Below are 22,457 nucleotides of genomic sequence, written 5' to 3'. Positions count from 1 at the left end.
TTAAGAGAGAGAGAGAGAGAGAGAGAGAGAGAGAATTTTTAATATTTATTTTTCAGTTTTCAGTGGACACAACATCTTTATTTTATTTTTATGTGGTGCTGATGATCGAACCCAGCGCCCCACGCATGCCAGGCGAGTGCGCTACTGCTTGAGCCACATCCCCAGCCCAGAAGGTTTAGTTTTATCAAAATAATATGCGGCATAGTTTTGAAGTTAGATGTTTCTAAGAGGCTTCTGATGCAAATGTGCCCACCTCCTTTCTGACCCAGGTCCTAGGACTGTCAAGATGGTAATTGTTTCTTCTAGAGCTTACTTCTATTTCTAAATAAATGGCCCTTTTGTTCCTGATTTGTCCATTTTAGGTGGTGAATTCTTTTTAAGATAGACGAGGATTAGGGTGTCCCATACAACCACCCACACTTTCCCCTCTTCCCATTTCTCAATAGGGCAATAATATAATTCTGGGATAAAGCTACAGTCATCAGCATGCCATTGTGATGACTAATCCAAATAGTATCCATTCTTAGACAATCAGTTGTTGTACCTAGAGGGGTTAATTGCCTTGCTTTTACTTGTTGAGTTTCTCTGTATCCTTTATTTCCCCTCCCCCCTCCAGAGGATACACAGAAACAGATACAGGATACACAGAAATCCTACAGATTCCCAAATGCATTCCAATATTAATTTCCAATACAAAGGTAATTCCCCAGTTCTCTCTTTGGTTTGATTTTGGCTGCTGCTGCTGCTGCTGTTGATTTTCCCGGGACCTGCCCTTGGGAATCCTCAGCCCTTCTGCTCCAGCTGAACCTGGCCTCCTTCACAGCTCTCACCCAAGAGCGCCCCCAGTCCCCTGTCTTTCCCACCCCTACATTGTATCATTTCCTCTGCCTCTTGGATCCTTTTTTCCTTTTTTTTTTTCTTTTGGAGAACATTCACCAGTAAATCCTGAGAAAGCATGTATATTATGTAGTGTCATTTGTATAAAATATCCAGGTCCTTGTGAATCTGAAAATGTCTTACCCTCATATCTAATGAATAGTTTGGATGCAGGAATATAGAATGGTCACGTCTCTATCAAGTGCTGTTCTGCAGAAGTCAACCGTCCTATCCATTATAAGTGGTTTTCCCATCCCAGCGCACGTGCACACACACACACACACAAACACACAATGAGATCTTTCAGGATCTCCTCTATTTCTCTCGACCTGAAATTTCAGAAGTGTGCCTGTTGTGGGGCATAATGCTGGGAATTCATGGACACTTTTAGTCTTAGTCAGGATATTCTATATATACCTGTCCTTGTACAAGGAGATTTGCAGTCTTCATTTCTGGGGGGTCATGTTTGTATTGTTTCTTTACTATCTTCTCCCACCTGTTGTCCTCTCTTTTTGGAACCGCTGTGCTTCCAGTGCTGAGTATAGCCTCCTGCCCTTATTTCTCACCTCCCCAACTGATCATCTCTGTCTCTTTGCCCTACTTTCTGGGAGACTTTTGTCAGTATCAATCTCTTCTATAGACTTTTTAACCTTTGCTGTCATTTTTTCCTTAATTTCCAAGAGTTCCTTTGTGTATCTGATCTTTCCGTTTTCTATATTGTTCTGTTATTGTCTCAGGAACAGCACCTCTCCTATCGCTCTTATTATTCTATTTATAATGCATACACTCCGTGTCCTCGCTGCTTCCATCCAGTTCTTTCTTTGGCTGTTTGTTTTGATCTCTGTCTTCCCTGTAGGAGGTTTTTCTCAGTTGTCTGAGGATCCTGGTGTTTCCACTCAAATTCAAGAGTGAGGAGCTTAAAAACTACCTGAATGCGGTGAGGGGCCGGGGTCCTAGTGCTGTCCCTGTGGAGTGGTCCAGGGGCAAGCTGGTTTTTTCTTGGGGAACCTTGGATACCAGCATCTGATATCTTTTCTCCTTGGCTCTTAATTCCTCTAGAGATGCCCCTTCCCATTCCCACCTGGCATATATTCTATTATATCCAGGATTTGAGAGGAGGGAGTAGACTGTGCTCCAGATATAGACTTCCTTTTAACAACAGCTTCCTGTTCATCCTCTCTAGAGAACTGAATTTTTGATCTGTTCAACAGCAGCCAGACAAGAAGAGGTGTTTCATTTTGCTTCATTTCATTTTATTATTTTTCCCAAACTATATATACCATCTCCCCACCTGCCTCTCTACACAGGAGGCAGAAAAACCAAGAGAATCTCTCTCTCTCTCTCTCTCTCTCTCTCTCTCTCTCTCTCTCTCTCTCTCTCTCTCACTCTCTCTCTCTCTCTCTCTCATTTTCTCTTCCCTCACCTCTCCCTATTGTCTACAAAAGAGTAGGGCGAGATAATCATAATCTATAAGTCACAGAAATTTAAAATATGTCTGTGAAAGTGGGGCTGTAAAGGTCTGTTTTAAGTGGAAAAGGAAGGAGTGTGGGTGGGTTTATTGACACCCACGTGGCCCTACAACATTTCTGATGTGTTTTAAGTCACCAAGCTGACAGGTGAGCAATGGAAAGAAAACGTATGACCAAGGAATGGATAAAACTCATTTGATAGAAATATGTGTCCAGTTCCATGGAAAACTTACATGGGAATTCAGCCTGGCCTGGGATGCTCGTGTTCACTGGGAAGAGGCTTAGGAGACCCCAGAAGCATCTTGGCAAACCTTCCCCACCCTCCCCTCTCCTAGGCCAACTAAAGAGGCCCATCAGTCAGCCCCTGTTGCAGGCAGTGCTTGTCACTCTAGACAGAGTGACTAGATTCATGTGAACTCCAAACTCTTCCCCTGTGTCCTGGCTGCTGGATTGAAGTCCACTGGCTCTGAGTTCCACAGTGAGAGAGTGAAATTGCTGTCACAGTAACCTCCAGAACTCTTGCAAATGATAAATGCTAGGTGTTTTAGTCAGCTCTTTTACTGCTGTGACCAAAGGACCTGAGAAGAACAATTTTAGAGGAGGAAAGGTTTATCTGGGGCTCAGGGGCTCATAGGTCTCAGTCCACAGACAGCTGGCTCCATTCCTCAGGACCCAAGGTGAGGCAGAACATCATGGCAGAAGGGTGTGGCAGAAGAAAGCAGCTCAGGACATGGTACCAGGAAACAGAGAGAGAACAAGACAGCTCCCCTCACTGTGGACAAAATAGAAACCCCAAAGGCATACCCCTATGACCACCTCCTCCAGCCATAGCCCACCTGCCTTCAGTTACCACCAGTTAATCCCTATCATTGAATCTCGTATTTTAATCATATAGCATTCCACTCCTTAAGCATATTCACTGCACTTAAATTATGCTCAATCTCAATGCTTATCCTGTCCAACAAGGATAACCAAAGAACAAGACCCATAGTTGTCATCTGAAGGTGGACTGAAATACACTCCCTTGGGCTGGAGGAAAAGTTGGCATGAACATTTTCTGAGTGGATTTTTGTGGTCAGCTTCCACAACCTATCCCTGGACTAAGCACACAGACAAGGATCAGAAAAGTGTTTTAATTCATTGCTTTCTGAACCTGGGGAGCAAGGATTTGCACATTTCTTGGGGTATTATGATCTGAGCCTACAGACATGCACTGAGAGCAGATCATGACAGAGAAGGAAAAGCTTAAAATCCTATTTTGAGTGTGCTGAGGATCTCGCCCAGCCTTCCTTTCTGAAAAGTCTGCATTGGTTTGGGAGTTTCACTTATTATTGGAGTTTAAATAATTATCCTTGGGCTATATTTGCTACTTAAGCTTATGTTATCACTCTTGTTGATAATGAAATAAATGGTCTTTTGTTGAAGATCCTACAAGAGCTTTGCTAATGAACAGATGACATCATATCATCTGTAGGTGAGAGAAACGAAGCCCAGAATCAAGTCCTACAGGATGGAGAAGCTAACATAAATATTAGCCTCAGACTTATAGAACCCTGGTCCTTATCTTTACCTTTGATTGATGCATATTTGGTGCATGTATTTGTATGACAGGGAGCAGAAATAAAGATGGACAGGGAGAGACTTTTCTTTTTCAGTTCTCTAGAAACAAACCCCCATAGACCTGTCATCTTGGCTGTGTCCAGACTTCTAAAAGAGGGATTCCTTGGGATCATAACATGGGGCTGTCTGCAGAAACCAGCATGAGAAATCTCAGTGGCACAGAATTAGAGTCGTGGCTCAGCAGGAATGACATGTCCTCCCATGGATCATGAGACAAACATGAAGTGACTTGACTGCTGAAGAGCTGGCAAAGGGCTGAGAAGGAGGGATTGTGCAAGAGCGCAGTAGTCTTATCCTGCACCACAGCCCGTGTTTGCCCAGGGGCAACTTTGTGTAGCATTATGAGTTGTGCAATGAGGCATGGCAGCTTCACAAACATGAGAAGGAAGAAGAAGATAGCAAGCTGAGCTAAATGCGGGCTTGGTGACCCACTTTAACCGTTTACACTGTTTTGTCAGGGTCCTCTACAGAAACAGAACAATAACATACACATGGATACGGTGAAAGACATTTATCATGTGGGGTTGGCACATGTGACTGCAGGCTAAGTCCATGATCTGCCATCTGCAAGCTGGAGTCCCAGGAAAACTGGGGGTGTGACTCAGTCCAACCTCAAAGGCTAAGAACCAAGGGTTGCCAGTAGGGTAAATACCAGCCCAAGAGCAGGAGATGAGATGAGCTGTCTCAGTTCTAATGGCGAGGGATGAGAAAAAAGGAGTAAATTCTCCTTTCCTCCACCTTTGGTTCGATTTAGGTCCTTAAGGAATTGGATGATGCCCACTCACATTAGAGAGGGTCATCTCCTGAGTCCACTGATTCAAACACAAAGCTCATCCAAGAATCCCCCCACAGGCACATTATGTTTAATCTGGGCACCTCATAGATAGTCAAGTTGATACACTAAATTAACCCTTATATATATGGTAACCAGTATACACACACACACACACACACACACACACACACACACACACACCCCATGCTGCCCATCTCTTTTTAAAAAAAAAAAAAAAAATCTTACTAAAGATTCCTTTAGGCACACTAATGTGGCAAAACTATAGAGTTTGGGTTATGTATAGATGCCAGTGAATGGAAATAAGTAAAAAGCCATGACATTTCTAGAGTGTTCTCTAGTTTCTAAATCAGCTTTATGTCTCATCAAAACCAGTAAAATAAGCAGAAAAGAAGCTGTTCTCCCCATTTGACTGATAAGGAAAATGAAACTCAAAGAGGTGATTTATTTGATATACCTGAGCTGTTGGGTTGGGACTAGAACATAGAGCTTTGTGAGGACTTTTTAGGTGTTTTGTGGATGAGAGAGTAAAGATGGCATCTGCAGGTGAGGATGGATTAGGAAAGCCTTGGACCAGCCTTGCAAGGGGTTCTGAGCAGACTTTACAGGAGTCATGCTCACTTACATCATCTCAACCTACCATGTGGTTGTTAATTATATTTCACATTATAATTATCTCATTAATCTTCATGAAAGTTGGAATTTCTATAATACCTGACCATGGGGGTATGCTTTCCATCAGGCTTCTTGGGGGCGTATAAAGACCACCACCAAATACTTCCCACAAACAAAGGATTGGGAAGAACTCAGTTGCCCAGAATGATTGACAAACATCCACCATATCTTCCTCATGGGGTTCTCCTGGGACCCTTTGGAACACCTGGAGACCCTGTGACGGAAATCTTCCTAAGATCATTGCTAGCCACCCTGGTGTGATAAATGGTCTCAGGCCTCTTCATTTAGCTTCTTCCTCACCTAAGATGAAACAATGCTCAGTGACAGGAAGTGGACCATCAGCCCACCTTACCCGGGGCATACGCATACACACCTGGTCAGGTTTTATCATTCCATACCATTTTCCAAAGATCAAAGAATGTGGCACACATTATTCAATAGTAAGGAAAACAGATGCCGAAAGTGCACACAAAATGGCCCCAGTAACCAAAAGACATTGCATTCTTTACCAGCCTGTCCCTTTACTAGTACCAAGATAAAATTGTCACGTTTGCCACTGCACTGGATTCCAGGCAGGATTCTAGCTCAGAAAACAACCCTGCAGAAAGCCCTCTTCAGAGGATGCTTGAGAGCACCGGGGAGGCCACAGCACAAAGATGTGGATTGAACAAGCCCAGCCTCTGAATATGGCCAGGTGGAGGCTGCCTATAGATCTTTCTTGAAGAGTCTCCTGCCTCCCGTCCCACTTCCGCATTTTATCCTTCCTCAAGGGAAATCTCAGAGCCTCAGGCAAGCAGGGATCTTTGCACATACTCTTTATTGTCTCATTCAGTTTATTTCCTCTGCTTGAGCAGAAACACATGAAAGAAGCCATTTCTGGGTTGCCAGGGAAGTCAGAGGAGAAAAAGGTAGAGCCAGTCTTTTGAATGTTAAATGGCAGCCCATTTCTGACAGGAAGACCCCTGGAAACTCCTGTTAACTCCTCTGTGGGGAAGTTGGCTTGCAGGTTTTGCAATACAATGGGAAATTTATGGAGTGAGCAGAAAGTCTAGGGCTTTGTTCCATCAGGGAATCTTCAGCTAAAACCACCTGGGAGGGTGAGGTGTAAAGACCAGGGGGAGTAACCATGGGAGTGGGGTGGGGGGCATGTGAACAAACTACAGCAGGGACCCGGGCAGAAAGTGCCAGAATATGAAAGTCTTTTTTTAACAATCAGGAACATGTCTCACCACGATTCCTAGATAGGTTCTTAGACACACCCTTTAGGTCTCTGTGTGGATGCACCTGAAGACATCCAAAGAGATGAGTCTTGAACTCAGTTGATACTAAATAGAAATGGGTAATAGTAATGCAGCAGCTCTCCTGTCCACCAGGTTTTCCAGTCAGAACACTTAGTTCTTCAATACTTTTCTCTTATTGGGTACATTTTGACTCTCACCCTTTGTATTGCCTTTGCTGAGAGATGGTCAAGGTCAGAGAAGGTGAAAGAAAACTTACCCCAGTTAAAGCCAAGGGGAGAGAGACAGCCAAGGTGAGAGAGAACTTGCATTAACTAGGTTGGACCATTAACTGATATACTGTTAGAAGCTTTACTGTGGATAGTCTGCAGTTAATATTCACCCACAGAGCCTCCTGGCACTGCCTAATGGCTGTGTTAAAGAGACGGCCTTCCCCCTCTTTCACACCCATCCTCCCTCCCACCACAGCTAGAGACATTTTCATTTAGCAGGTGAGTCAAATGGTGAACTGAAAGCTGTGCTTAAACTTTAGGGTTGTTTTCTGATGGTTGGTTGTGAGTTAGTTGCACATTTGATGAGCTTCCAGTGGATGTTAACCATTAACTCACTGATCATTAGTCGCAATGTAGGTGTAAATGTTTGACAGAAGAGCACACACACACAGCAGAATGCAAACAAGTCCCCAGAACAAGTTAGGAAGCCAATCGGTGGGAAAGGAAATGGACATAGTAAGAGTAGAAATGATCTATTATGGAAACCGTGGACAGAGTTTCTGCTAAATCATTTGTACGCTGTTAAATGATTTACATTCTGATGGGACCTGGTAATCCCAGAACTGCAATTCCAAACATTCCTCCACTTCCCAGCACTGACGGTCTATATCAATTACAGCAGCCATAAAGCTCTTTCAGCTGGTTCAACCTAAAGAATTATTGTCCCCCATTCTTCCACATGCTTATTAGTCTCTTAGTCCACATTTCTGGGGTGGTTCAGTAGCAAATATTATTATCCAACTTTGAAATTCCTAGACTTGAAAGAGCCTGAGGATATCCTTCCTTCAAAAGATACAGGATTGCTTGAATACATTGTTTTGGGTTCCATGGGCCAATTGTAGACTCCCTCCCCAAACTGGAAAATCCATGGATCAGAGTTTGATTTATAATTCAAGTGGAGAGTAAATCTAAAGATAACTTCAATTATAGATACTGTTCTGAGAATATGTTGGCTAAGACTGAGTCCTTATTGATGTGGGGGAATGCAGATCCCAGGCAAGGTCACGTATTGTATAGAGAGTTAAACATTTGTTTCCAGATGCAGTGGCAAATGTCTGTAATCCTAACTGAGGTAGGAGGATCACACATCTGAGGCCAGTCGGGGCAACCTGGGGAGACCCTGTTCCAAAATAAAAACTAAAAAGGGATGTGGTAGAGCACCCTGAGTTCAATCCCCAGTACTGAAAGAAAGAAGTTAAGAGTTTGTTTCCAGTTCCATAATTGGAGCTTGTGACCTTGGGTAAGCTCCTTCATGATTTTGGATTTCCATTCTCAATAAAGCATGGGACTGAGCTTGGTCTCTAAATCTCTCCTATGTCTAACTCTGTCATCCTGTCACTCACTATAGGATCTGGCGATATTTGGGAAAGAAAAAAATCAAGATAGATATTTCTACTTAATCTTGACATTGATTAACGTTTTTATTATTGTTACACGCCAGTGGAATCCAGGTTTCCCTTTGCATCTAACATACGAACTCTATATAACAATACAGTATTGTGCACTGAGAAGTTAATTAAGAGGGTAGGTCATGTTAAGTGTTTTACCACACACACCAAAACATCTTTGAAGATAATGGACATGTTCATTGCCTTGATCACATTGATGGTAGCACAGATGTATGCACATGTTAAGTATGTATAGTTTTCATATGTGTTTATTATACCTCAATAAAGCTGTTAAAAAAGGTGGGACTATAGTTATACTCATGTGTCACTTAATGACAGGGATATATTCTGATAAATACACTATTAAGTGATTTTTTTTTTACTGTACAAACATCAAATTGTTCTTACACAAACTCTGACGGCTGTGACATCATTAGGCCATAAAATTTTATGAAATCACCATCGTATATGTGATCCACTATTGACCAAAACATATAGTGTTTAACTTTATGCACATTTTGAATATATATGCACATATATGTATAAACACACACCGGATTTTTTTAAAAACCCAGAAGTTTATGTTGTTTTTAAAGACCATGTCCCTTGATCACAATTAAATATTTGGAAGAAGAATTAATAGGGCAGAAGCATATTTAAACTAGACTCTATAATAGCTCTGCCCGATAGAACTATGAGAGAAATGTTCCGTATCTCTGCTAAAACATGATAGCCACTGGCGACACTGAACCATGAGGCCATGAAAGAAATGTGGCTAGTGCAACTAAGGAACTGTATTTTTAATTTTGTCTAACTTTAATCTTAACATAAAGAGTTAATGCTATCCCAGTACAGCATTTCTTTCAACAAAGCCTTGCTCCTAGTTCTGAAGTAAAATTTACAAAGGGAATTCAATTCGTCATCATGCCACCACATTCCAGTGACTAATCAGATGAACAGGTGGACCATCCATTAATGTCTCATCAAGATTTAAAGATGAAGCCTTTGAGGTGACCATATAGGCCCAGGAACACTGGTCCCTTCTGGCTCAAAGCTGAAAAAAACACAGTCAGGGAGTGATGGAGACCAGTAATTCAGACCAGGGATCTTGGGGACTAAAGATAGTCTATGAGTATTTGAGATTCTGGAAAATCCTCAAATAGACCAGGTCTCTTTTTTAGAGAGATGTCAGAAAGAAGTCATTGTTAAGTACCAAACTTACCTTCCCTGTTGGGATTCTTTTTCAGGAGCTTATTGATGTCGACAGTGAAGTGGTGTTTGAATTGGCTTCCTATATTTTACAGGTAAGTTGCTCTACAAGAAAGGAAGAGGAAATAAGACTGACCACTCACAGGCAATACTGTTTCCTAAGTTTTTCTAGCTAGAAGCTGGAAGAAGCCATTAGGAATACTGATCCCATGGCAGTAAATAGCAGTTTCTACTATTCCAGAAGCGTTAGCCAACTCTATCACTGTAAAGGAAGCTGCGTGTTTATGAGCCTGGGAGAAACTGAGGTCATTCAATGACCCTATTTTTTTTTCTTTGAAGTTTGGTAACACTCTTCATCCATGGAGAAAGCCAAGAGAATAGCTAGAATTAATTGCCAAAGACTCGCCCATCCCCCTGGAAAGACGGAAAAATCTTTAGCTTATGTAAAAAGAGAGATATGGCTTTGAAAGTATTAGCTATAATGATGACAAGGTGAGTTGAAATTGATATCATGAAGTTATTCCATCAACAAATATATCTAGAACACTGTTAAGTTTCCATGGCTCCTGCCTCTAAGTCTTTGTGTGATGGAGAAATAGTCCTCAACACCAAATGGAACAAAAAGTGACATAGGAAGTAGTTCTATCCAGACAGGTGTGAAGTTTCAGAAACTTTAAACCTGAACAAGTGAGACCAGGACCAAGCTTTGGAAACTTGCCTTTTGTCATTATGAGTCATGTTCTTTATATTTTACCTTCTACAGTTTGGCCTGGTGTCTCTATTCAGGGAGCAAAGGAACTTCTTCCTCATGGTATTCCTATAGCAAATTGGATAATAATAATGTATTTTAAAGTCTATTGCTGAATTTATATGTCTCACTGATGTTGCATTTTTTTTCTTCCACAGGAGGCAAAGGGGGATTTTTCTAGGTGAGTTTACAAACTATTTTTTGGCTTAAAAAAAATCTATTCAAGGGCTGGGGTTGTGGCTCAGTGGTAGAGCACTTGCCTAGCATGTGTGAGGCACTGAGTTCGATCTCCAGCACCACATTACAAAATTAAATAAAAAAAAGGTACTGTGTCCATCTACAACTAAAAAATTTTTTTAAATGTATTTAAGGGCTGGGGTTGTGGCTTAGTGGTAGAGCGCTTTCCTAGCATGTGTGAGACACTGGGTTCGATTCTCAGCACTACATATAAATAAATAAGTAAAATAAAGGTCCATCAACAACTAAAAAGTATATTTAAAAAAAAGTATTTGATTGCCTTTCTATTAAAAGAAACTATCCTGCCTGTCCTCTGTAGGAGGACAGTTTATTAATATTGTATGTTAGCGGTGAGATCTCAATTCTCAGCTTGTCAATTGAAGCAGATAGATCAGAAAGAGGAAAGATAGTCCTGGGCTGAGTCCATCCTAAGTGAGAAGTCCTCAGGTTATGCCAAGTTCAGAGCTCAGTGTCACCTGTGGTCATTATTCTGGGGTTTGATGGGTTGTTCCCGAGTCTCTGTGAAGCCTGGAATTACTACTCAGGTGTTAATATGGTTGCAGGTAACATGACAGCCCTAACAAGTATGTGGGTGTCTTTTTTCTCTCAATTTAGTCCCTAATCCTCCAGGGGCAAAATGCTGTCCCTTAGGAAGATGTCTTTCATAGACAGCATAAATATCCCACTTCAACTGTCCTTCTATGTCAAGATACTGCATTGTAGAAAAAATAAACAGACATAACTACTGGGAACCTGGGAACGGCTTCCCTGTAGTACTGCAAACCTGAACCTTGTCATTCATTCCATAAGCTCCACTCATTGACCAACTTGGCTGAAATCGCCCTACAGTCTCTCCTGATCCTTACCCAAACCTTCCCACAGCAGAGGGTGGTAGCTGTCCACCCTAACAGAATTCTCTGCTCAAAGACAAATGTTGCTCCTCTTCCTTCTCTTTTAAAAATGGAAACAAGTGGAGGGCTGGGTTTGGCCAGTGGGCTGTAGATTGCTGACTCCAGGCTAAAATGAAGGGATTCCCTCAACTCCATTTGAATATTTGCTTAAGAAGACCTCAGGCCCCCTTTACTTAGGTTTCCCAAGTCCTTAGTAGAAAAAAAAAAAGTAGTCATATTTTAAATGAATAATGATTGTAAAGAAACTTAGCTGGGGACCTTGAACATGATAGGTGGCCAGTCACCATCTACTGAATTTGTTGAATGAACCATTTTGGGTCATGGTAACTAGTTTATAACATTTCTTTTCTTTGTTACTTTCTTCTGACCTTAATTTGGTATTGGAATTTGGGCTTTTGATCAGTGTAAATCCATATCTACTTACAAAGATTTCTGGAGTCTTGTGAATAATGGTTTAAAAAACAGAAATCCAATGGATTCCAGTGCCCAGTCTACTTACTCTGAAGGTACTTTTTGGTTTGCCTGCTCTGCACTCTGCTATAAATATTATTTATTTTTGAGAGTACCCTGACAGGATGGAATGTGAACTGGGAACAGCCTCATCTGGCCCCATGGATTATGGGAACGTGGCCACAGGGGTTGCCAGAGAGGAGGAAGTGCAGGCCTGGCCTGTGCAGTCTTTCATGGCCCCCTAATGAGCTGTGGAATGCCAGCTAGTTGGCTGAATTCAGAGAAACAAAGAATCCTGGTTGAGCTTCATTTGTCAGAGTGCTGTCTAGAGGTTTGTTTGTAGCTGCAGCTGTCTGAGGAGAAAAATAGCTGTCAGGGGAGGGGAAGGTTGGACACCTTATCTAAAGGTCAGTTTATCTCATCACCTAAAACCCACCCTGTAGAAGTTGGAGATGATCTGTTACATTGGGGTCCCTGATACACACAGTTTTCTGGAGCAGGTCCACAGTGAATAAGAATCTCTTCAGAAGTCCAGAGAAAATAGTGTGCTTGAGTGGTCTGAAATAAGAGAAGTCACTTTGAATTCCTTGTGTGCGCCTCTTCCCATCAACTTCTGGGACAATCCCCAGAACATTGAAGCTGACCACGTTTGTTTGGTTTGGTGGCTGAACATTAGGCATTTTAGATGTCCCATTTCATAAGTTAGTTTTGTAGAAAGGGAGTTTTGCTGTCATTAATGTGTGACTCTAAACCTTAGTTGTATAGAACAGTGTTTTTGACTTGGAAACGTACCCTGTAAAAGATGTCTGTCAGAAATACTTGAGGAGGGATTTTGTATCTACAAAACACACAAGGCTCAGGTCCTAATTCTAAGATAGGCTTAGCTAGATGAACAAATAACCTTTTGGATTAATGGTCACACACAAAAGGCAAATTAACTCTTTCAGAGCCTGAGGGGGTCTTGAATCTAAAACTTCCTAAAAGGCTTATTTTGCCTAGGATGCTATTATTTATACACTTCCATTTCAGTGACTGTATACAGATAGCATTCAGCTTAAATGACTATTAAAAATCTATAAATTATGGGAACAAATTCCCTGAAGTACCAGAGAATAAAAGAGAGAAATGAGAGAAGTCAAAAGTGCTGATATACTTCAGCAGAAAGAGAACTAAAGAAGGATAACCCAGAACCATAACTGCTTTCCTAGGAAACTTGCAGGCTCTTGTCTTTCTTTTTTTGGTCTTCTCGTTTTGTTCAGCAGATCCCTCTTACGTAACTCTTGTCCTTCCAGTTAACAGAAATATTGACTTCCTTGTCTTACTACACTTGACAGTGAAATGTTGGGTTTAGCATTGATGAAAGAAAATGACTGAGGGATAGATTCATGGTATCGCCTATGAGAGGAAGAAATCCATGCCATCCATGTGTATTCTGACCTACAGTGGACAGATTTGGACTCGATCATTAAAGGGTTAGGAAATAGTCTTATCTAAAAATAATGTTTTCTCACTTCTATTATTTTCCACAACACAGCATGGGGGTAGTCTTGTTTCATTTCCTGGTGTGTGTACATGTAAAAAAAAATTTTTTTTTAAATTCTCATATCTGTCAGTGTTCAGGAAATCAGTAGAGTTGGCAGCTCTATGTAAAAACATGTCAATAGCTTCTGAGTCGTTAATCAAGGCAATTCTAGGAACCAATATTAGGTGGAGAAGAGCCAACACAGTTTAAAAACAGAGGCTCTCATTAATAATCACCCTTGAACACTATTAAACCAACAGACATTACCTGTGATTGTACAGCTTTGTCACAAATGCCGTAGCGTTTATGTGCCTCACACTGACATTTATTTCTAAAACTTCTTTTTAGACTCTTGAGTTATTTTAGAAAAATAATTTTTTTCCATACAAAGGTCAATACCAAAAGCCCCATTTAATCTACTGACAAGACATTCAAATTTTCTAGTTATGTTCTAATTTAACTTAATAGAAGATTCATTGCTGCACTGTGCTCAGTAAGGAATTAGATATAAGAACTTGATTTTCCCCCACTAAGAGGAAAACCCTCCTTATCCTAATCTTGAGAATCACCTCACTTGTCAGCATCTGTCAGTCCTTCTGCTATTTCTAGAAATGTGATATACATTTAAAAAATAATTTTTAAACAATTTTTAAAAATTGAAACATTTTTAAACAGTTTTATGCTGAACACCAAAAATCATAAATGCCGAAATCACACTCCCCTTGATATAAAGAATCAGCTATACATAAATAGGGACTAGTAAAAACCATCTGCTATGCAGAATTTTTTCTTAACAAGATTTATTGAAACCAGATCAGTGAGCTCCATAGGTTTGGGCTGTCTACTGGGACCTGGAAATATCTTTGTTTCAGAGGACCGGATGTATTGATGGTAATCACTAAAACAGAAATCTCCCAGCAAGAGATTTACTAGGACCCATCAGCCAATAACACCTGAAAAAGACTGACATTAAGGAAATTCCACATAAAGATCCTTGGACTACTTTCAGCATCCCTGGTGGAGTCCTTTAGGGCTGAGCCCGTCACATGCTTCAGAGAGAAGCCCAGCAGTCACAGGCTCTGCTTCCAAGCACAGCGAGCGACCTAAGGGGAAGTGTGGTTTTGATTGGATATTTGGGTTTCAGTTTATATGATGTCCATACAAAGTTAAATATGGCTCTGCTGAGAGTATCAGCTTATTAGAGTTCAGGGGTCAGTATGAAATCTTGTGTCTCTGAGAGATCAATCTGCAAGTTTTTTATTAAAAAAAAAAATTCCCACTTTCAGAAATAGAGCAATGCTTCACTCGATCAATAAAAACAAAAAGCAATTCTTCACTAACAAAGGAAATTGATTTTCACCTCATTTTAGAAAAGGAGTTGGAGTATTTATTTGTGCTGAAAAATTCCCATTTATTTCCAGAGACCACATGTTTATAGGTCCCTGGGAGAGCAATTAGAGACAAAAAGTGTAAAGATCTTCTAATATTTTGTCCTCTATAAACTGTGGGACTGTGTGGTCACTAGTATGAAGAGAAAGAAACTTTTGTGACCCCCTGCCAAGGTTCCCGCTTGATTTTCTCTTTTAATCTTGACTGCTTTTTTTAATTTATTCTGATTTGTTATATATGACAGCAGAGTGCATTATAATTCATATTACACATACAGAGCACAATTTTTCATATCTCTGGCTGTACACAAAGTATATTCACATCATTTGTGTCTTCATACATGTACTTAGGATAATGATGACCATCTCATTCCACCCCCATACTCCCTCCCTTCCCTTGTCTGCCCTATTTTGAAATGCATTTGTGAATAAGTGAATAATGTAAACTAAAGTTGGCTTACTAGTCTCTGAAAATTCCTGGTTCGTAAGACTTTTTGGTCAGGCCAGAGGATGCAAATCATAGGTCAAAGCAAGAATTTTAGATCAACAGGAGAAAAAGATAATGAGCTAATTTTCTTCTTTAAAACTTTTTTTAGTACTTTGAAAACCTTTGTATAGATTGCTATCTTTAAAAGATGACAGTTATTTTCTTGTCCAGCTGACAATATTGAGAGTTGGTTAAAGGGGCTGGGGTTGTGGCTCAGGGGTAGAGTGCTTGCCTAGCCTGCTTGAGGCATTGAGTTCGATCCTCAGCACCACATAAATGTAAAATAAAGATATTGTGTGCACTTGAAACTAAAAACTAAATATTAAAAAAAGTGGATTAAAGCAACAGTCTGTAAACAACAACTCCTAGCTTACTAATGTCATTACTATGCACTTATATAAGTAGTTTTACTAATACAAATCTAATTAAACAAGCTCAGTTTTACATAATATTACACCTTTTGATCATTTGGGGTATATTTTCCTACAATTGTTTAATTGCCACTAGAGAGAAAACAGCTGTCATTGATCATATGGTAATAGAAGTAAATTTGGTGAGGCTTTTAGATAGTGAAAAAATACTTAGTTTTGTTGGGAATAGTTAACATTTGGAATACAACTTACAGAAGCTGATAGTATCTGTCATACCATTTTCCTATTGGAAACTTCCAATGAAAAACATTATCTTTCCAACTTGAAACATACCTTTCAGCCCAAAGAAGACTTTTTGTGGGAAGAATCGAAATTAATATAATTATCAAATATCAATTTATTTTTAAGAAGAAGAAAGAGGGATGTGTAGAGCTTTCCCATGATTTATAAATGACCTTGAGGACCATGAGTAATTGAGAAGCAGCTGGAATCTTTCTTGCCAGCAAGAGCTTTTGAAAGAAATAGAATCTATGAAAATTTAAAGCAAAATGTTCAAGTGGAAAAGTTATGAATTGTTACAGAGAGCTTTGTTTTGTGCACAAAAGTCCATTTGACTGCTTTTAAGTGTGTAATTCACATTTTCAAAGCATAAAATAGTATTTGGATATGGCTATTTGCAGAATGATATTCTTCAAATCTTATGAGAATTGTTAAGATATAAAGTAAAAAGGAAATATTGTATTATGACAGCTTATCTCTTTTGTTAAGCATTTATTTAATCTCACTATCATATTTTGAGTGAACTCTGAATAGTAAAAAGGTTCATGATTCTGGCACTGTGACAGTTTTTCAGAGTTGAGATTCTCAAGCTAAAGGGTAACAGTGTAGAAAATTAGGGAGTTTTTCTTCTCAGCAATTCGAGTAAAATTATTTGAAATTGTGAACTTTAGAAACATTTTTTAACTTGGATTAAATTTTACACATTTACAACTGAATTAGAAATTTCACAAAGCTTTTCTTTCAACCGAGGAAAACCAGACTCATTAGTTAAAAAAGAAATCCTTATATATAATTGAACAGTTAGCATCAGAAGGAAAGACATGTAATTCATAAAAAGTATTTGTAACATCGCCCCTACACAAGATTGGTAAGTTAGTGTGACCTATTTATCCTTGACACATGCCCAGACTCCAGAATCTCATGCTGGGAAAATCTTTCCGGGTCCCCAGGTGCTTCCCTTGATCTGCAGATGTCAAAGGCAGTGACTGAAGTTTCACAGACAGTGGGTACAGTTCCACATGACTCCTGCAACATCTGTGGAGCCATCAGCTGCACTGAGTCTCCCCTGCACACCTGGGGGAAAGTGTATGATAGACAATTTGCCACTTTATTCATTGTTACCAACTTTTCCTTGGTTCACAAATAAAAGGCAGGCAAGGAGGAAGTGAAAGAAGAGATTGTTTTCTGCATACCTTTTAAAGATCAGCAGAAAACAAAAATCTGTAACTTATTAATCTGCCTTAGAGTTTTCTAGGTCCCTTGTGCAATGGACAGGAATATAAATCCACAGTGTATCTGAAACTTTAGGATATAAATGCTTGGAATCCAGAATTTCTTGGGTTTGAGACCTGTGATTTGGTGCTGGTACCCTGTGTTCCTGCACACCTGGGGCAGAGATTGGGGTGGCACCTGGGATCAAAACACATCATCACTCCTACATCAATGCATGGATGGATGTTCATACCACAGAGGAGAGATATAGGTCAAATTTTGCCTTAGGTAAAAAAATGGATTTGCCTTTTGCCACAAAATGGGATAAGAAAAGTGTATTTCTTGGAGTATTTTGGGTTTGGGAATTGTGGATAACGGATTGAAGTCTTGACATATTCTTATTTTGTTTTGAAACTACTTTTCCCTGGAAGACTTTTCCTTTATGATACACTCACAAAATATGAAAGAGTTGATCTGGTGTTGGCATAATGGCAGCATTTCTGAGTTTCAGGCTCTACTCTTATGTTACACTAGCAAAAACTTTGTGGATTTAGTGCTCTGTTGTTTTTATAGCAATGTAGATCAAAACAACTGGTTTATACACCCAGCATATTCTGTGGTCCCCGGGTTTCTCCTACAAGTTACAGGTATCTCATTTGATCCATAAGAAGTTTCCTGGAAACATTATTTCCTAATTTTTTAAAGGAAAAAAAATGATGGGTTTTGCTAATCATTTCCTCAAGTTTAATTTTGATCACCTTTGATTTTATGGTGTCTAGGTTAAATTTGTCGTTGTTGTTTTGTTGATTTGGGAAATTTTCTATTTGATGTATTGCTAGAAGTTTTTGTTTTTTCCCTTAGTACATCTTTCAAAATTCCCGTGTTTTAGGCAGTAGAAGACAAGCAGGTCATGTCGGCTCTCCGTCCCATGAAAAACTAGCATGGCACTGACATAACCATTTTTATGCTGGCAACATTGATAACTACTTAAAAGTTTTGAAAAAAAATCTGGTTAATATAAAGAATAAAAAGAATGAAATTTTATTTTCAGTTTAGCAACAGACTCTAAGAGACTTTTATGGTTTCTTCTGAAAATAGAATATGACCACAATGAACTTTTAAGGTGTGTTGTAAGTTAGCATTTACCAAGGGCACGGAACTCTGCCGGGGAAACATCAGAGTGAAAGTCATCGAGAGGAACTTCTAGCACATTTGTTAGGCTATAACAGCACAAGTCTCTGAGGGTGGAGTGACCCCTTTTCCATCAGGACGGCTTTCTAATTTCCCAGCGCAGAGTCTGGCTGGATGGACGGGGCTGGACACCTCTAAGTCACTAGAAATGTTTATAAACAGCAGAAAGGCAAACAGAACATTTCTACATTATTGTCCTTTGGGAAGGATTAGAAGCCATGGATTCCTTCCAGAATGTAATGGATATGGATGGGCTTCATGCCCTGGTGATTTCTTGTTATATTTTTTGTGTAACCTTGCCCTGGAGGAGAACTAGAAGATCCACTGCAAGTTTCAGCAAGGAAGTCAAGCCTGTGGCTGTCATCACGGAAACTTGTTTGCCAACAAATGAGTGTTTGGTGGGTAAAATGATCCCTTCCTCCCTTAGTTCCTTCCTTCCCCAAATGTGATAGATAGATCTAAACTCAAGTTCCAGCTCAATAAAGGAGCAACTAATTACTTTTCTCACAATTTCATGCAATAAAAGTTTGCCTGCTACAGGTTTGAGGCACCTCTCTAGACAGTAATGAACCAATGAATCAAATCCCTGTGCTCAGGGAACTTACAGTAAAATGGGGAGAGAAATCTAGAATTCTGCCGCTGTGAATGTTTGTTTAAACTCGGTCCAGCTGATCTCTTCAGTTCAAGTTAGATGGCCTTCGTGACTTAGATGTGCTCCACCAAAGGGAAAAATGTTCTTGCCCTTTTTTTCATGCTCGTTTCCCCAAAGCCAGCATTTCCACCAAAAAGACCTGTTCAGTTATTTTTCTATGTGTACCTCTTGCCTCCCAAGCTAAATTGTCCTTATTTTTTGGATAAGAACCCTGGCTCATCCTTTGGGGTCCCTTGCAGTACTCTCCACATAATGGTGTGGGCTTCGTGAATACGTTTACATTATTGACTATTAAGTGAAAGTTCTTGCCTTGCTACTCAGATTGTAACAATCCAAGTATGTGGATATATTGATTCAAACAATCACAAGTGTAGCTTTTCGTTCTGATTGGTTGTTCAAAGCTAGGATTTATAAACATTATTCCCTTGTTTCCTCCAGTTAGCAGCGTGAGTGTTGGGCTGTTTGCTATCTAAATGCCCCAGGATCTCCCCACCTGTGCCTAGGGTGTTCCTTCCTTTTTCATATTCACTTATCCATCTCCTATCTCCTTGCTTTTGGGATGCTACTACCTGGTATCTTGGTGGACAGTCTTTGCCTTGCTTTGTATGAATGCCACAAAAACTGCTAACAGCACAGATCAAAATTATGGATCATGGGATCCATAGAACTTCATGAGATAAGCCCTTGCACCCCAGCTTCTTGGCCGGTGTAGACACTCTTTCAATACCAGAACCATCCACAAGTTGGATGCTGTGAATGGGTCTAGGGGTAGAGTGGGTGTGATCATCCCAGAAAGCCCAACTCAGAGGGAATGCAAATCTGTTGAGTGTCTGTAGAGGAGTTAGGCATCTGAAGAAGGTTGGTTGAATTAGGGGAGTTTAAAGTGTCTTCCACACCTCAGCATAATTGAGTCTATGGGAAAAAGACATTCTGGTTTGAGAATCAGATGTGTGAAACCTCCCAATAGCAAGAGCAATTCACTTCCCACTTCCTAAGTAGTTTCTGGGCATTGTCAAAAGCCAAGTTTATTTATTTGTTGTATTTCTGCAGTTTCCAGTGTGTGGTCAATCTAAGCAAAACAAAACACAAATAAAACCAGAATTGTGTTAGGCTATCAGTGCTCCCAGGGAAACTGTGATGATACCCAGAAAGTTTATCCTGGGATCCACCCTGGTGGCACCCCAGGGTCCTTTCCATGGATTCATACCAGGGACTGGTCAAGGAACCTCAGAAATCCCTCTGTGAGGACAAGGTTTGAAAAGGCAACTGGGTCCCATTAATGCTCTGTCCTGGTTCTGTCCTGGTCCTGTGCTGGAAGAGGTGGTCACTCAGCTCAGTTGTCTTGCTTTCTTTTCCATCTATGTAAGAAAATAAATATAAAGAAAGCTCCCTTCCTGCCACCACTTCCATTAAAAAGGGAACACCCGTGGGGCTCCCAGACATGGCAGCAGGCTCAGTCCTATCAAATAGTTCAATTATTTTCATGGAGGTTGAGTGTGTTTATTGGCCTTCTCTCTTTCAGCAATGAGGTCGTGAGGAGTGACCTGAAGAAGCTGCCAGCCCTTCCCACCCAAGCTCTGAAGGAGCACCCCTCCCTGGCCTACTGGTAAGACCTCTGAGTCTTCTTAGGAGCAGGTCCCCCCAGGAGTTGCACAAGGCTCAGACAACTGAGCCTTTGTGGGTCTCCTGGCCTCCCTCTGTATTAAGTAATTTATGTCTTCAGAAACTACTTTCTGCATTTATTTAAATGTTATGTTGTATAGGAGAGCTCTCCTTGTTATTTATCTGCATCTATGAAACCTAAAATTTTGCTTTAGAAGTGTCGTCTTGACGCCTCATGTGTGCTGGTAGAGTTTTCTGTTGGAACTATGTCATTCCATGACAGGAGATGAGGTTTGGGGAGAAGTACAGGGTTTTCAACCCATGAGAAACTGATTCTTTCCTTTAGCCTCCTCCATGTTTCACATCTTTTGGTTTAGCCGCTTTGTAACATTATGCCCAAGTTCATCTGTTGGGACCTAAATGACTGAGCTTGGGTTATTCAGGAATCTGAAAGGTTCCCAGATTGCGGTTTGGGCCACAGTTAAGCAGGGCTTGCATTCCTGGGTAGTGTGTTGAAATCCTAGTGGGAGCTTATGTCCTGACCACTGCCCCTAAGGACGGCACTGCTTCTCTGATGTTCCTTCTGACGCCTTCACAGAAATCAAAGCAATTTCTTATAGATTGAAACAGTAAAAGAAAAACCCAGAATGAGTTGATCCTAATAAGGTAGGGCTTGTGACTCACCATGTGCTTCTTCTGTATGTGCTTCCTGAAACACTCAGATTCCTGCATTTCATGTTGCCTGTACATTTCTAAGCAGTCAACTTGATCAGCCATTCAGTGGCTTTGAGCAATCTTCTCTTAGGATGCAGAGCTCATTATGTCTGAGCAATCTGGGAGCAGGATTCAAGGCCCCGAGAACTCTCTTCAGGGTACTGGTGTCCCAAATTTCATCTCTCTGAACTGATCTGCTGTCACTCTTCTTTCAGCAACATAGATGCAGGTAAATAACAAGACTTCTATTATAATCTGTGCCCCAAAAGCAAATTCTGTTTAATCTGCAGGAATTTTGCATGTATCTAAACTGATCTTTCAGTCTGTGTATATGAACACCAGAAACCTGTGTTCTCATTTCTTGGTTCCCAAAACTATTTTGCCCTATTTCCAACTCCTTGTGTCTCTGGGCTTTATCATCTACATCCATCTAGCTGTTCACTTCTGGAAAACCCATGATGAAGGAAGTAGGGATGCAAGAAGGTGATTCTAGAGACTACTCGTTCTTACAGAAAGAGATGGATTTCTCACTGAGAGCTGTTAACGCTAGTGGCTTGTCTGGAGTCAGAATTGCTCATTGCCCTTGACCTCGTCCATCCCTCCATCATCTTTTTCTTCATTTGCTTCCAAACACTGTTACATCTTGATGCACATTTCAGATCTATGAACTTCTCCTTCATCCTCTTTCGGGATTTTTCTTTTCTGCCTCCACCAGCTGCTCTTTGCTCACATATTATTACATTTAATGCCTTCCTTCATGCACATGCTTTCTGTCTTTTGTCAACAAGAACACCTACCCTTGGATCCACCCCTTTAACTGACTTGCCAGTACATCCCTTATCTCTGTGACCATAAAGGGCTTCGTTCAGATCCATAAGCACTCAGACTACTGTCCAAACACACTGAGAGGGTGGCAGAATGGGGGAAGCTAAGTGACCTCAGCTTCACAGTCCAGCTTGTGTCAGTAGCATGTTGTGGTTGGCGAAAGCATCATCCTATTTATATGAATATAAATATCTAAAAATGAGAAGGAAAATGCCATTCATGAGGCCTATAGACACAGAACAAAAGTAGAGACAGAGCTAGTAAAGCAAGCTTATCCAAGTTTTCCCTTTTCTGCATCAGCATTAGCATCAGTAAGATTGACCATGAC

General features: G+C 40.5%; 1 protein-coding gene across 4 annotated transcripts in view; it reads left to right on the top strand.

Moving 5' to 3' along the window:
- The window catches only part of FRMD4A (FERM domain containing 4A), a 311,522-nt gene that overhangs the window by 200,850 nt on the left and 88,215 nt on the right, over positions 1–22,457 (top strand). For all 4 annotated transcript variants that reach the window (XM_081297994.1, XM_081297993.1, XM_081297992.1 and 1 more), the window contains exons 6-8: positions 9,579–9,635; positions 10,447–10,469; positions 20,511–20,594. In XM_081297994.1, coding sequence (XP_081154120.1) covers positions 9,579–9,635; positions 10,447–10,469; positions 20,511–20,594 — 164 coding nt within the window. The remainder of the gene's footprint in view (positions 1–9,578; positions 9,636–10,446; positions 10,470–20,510; positions 20,595–22,457) is intronic.

This window comes from Spermophilus citellus, assembly GCF_964194105.1.
Source record: "Spermophilus citellus genome assembly, chromosome: 6".
In the NCBI taxonomy this organism is placed as follows: Eukaryota; Metazoa; Chordata; class Mammalia; order Rodentia; family Sciuridae; genus Spermophilus; species Spermophilus citellus.
Note: the sequence above shows the minus strand (reverse complement) of the source record. Positions and strands in the feature narration are given on the sequence as shown.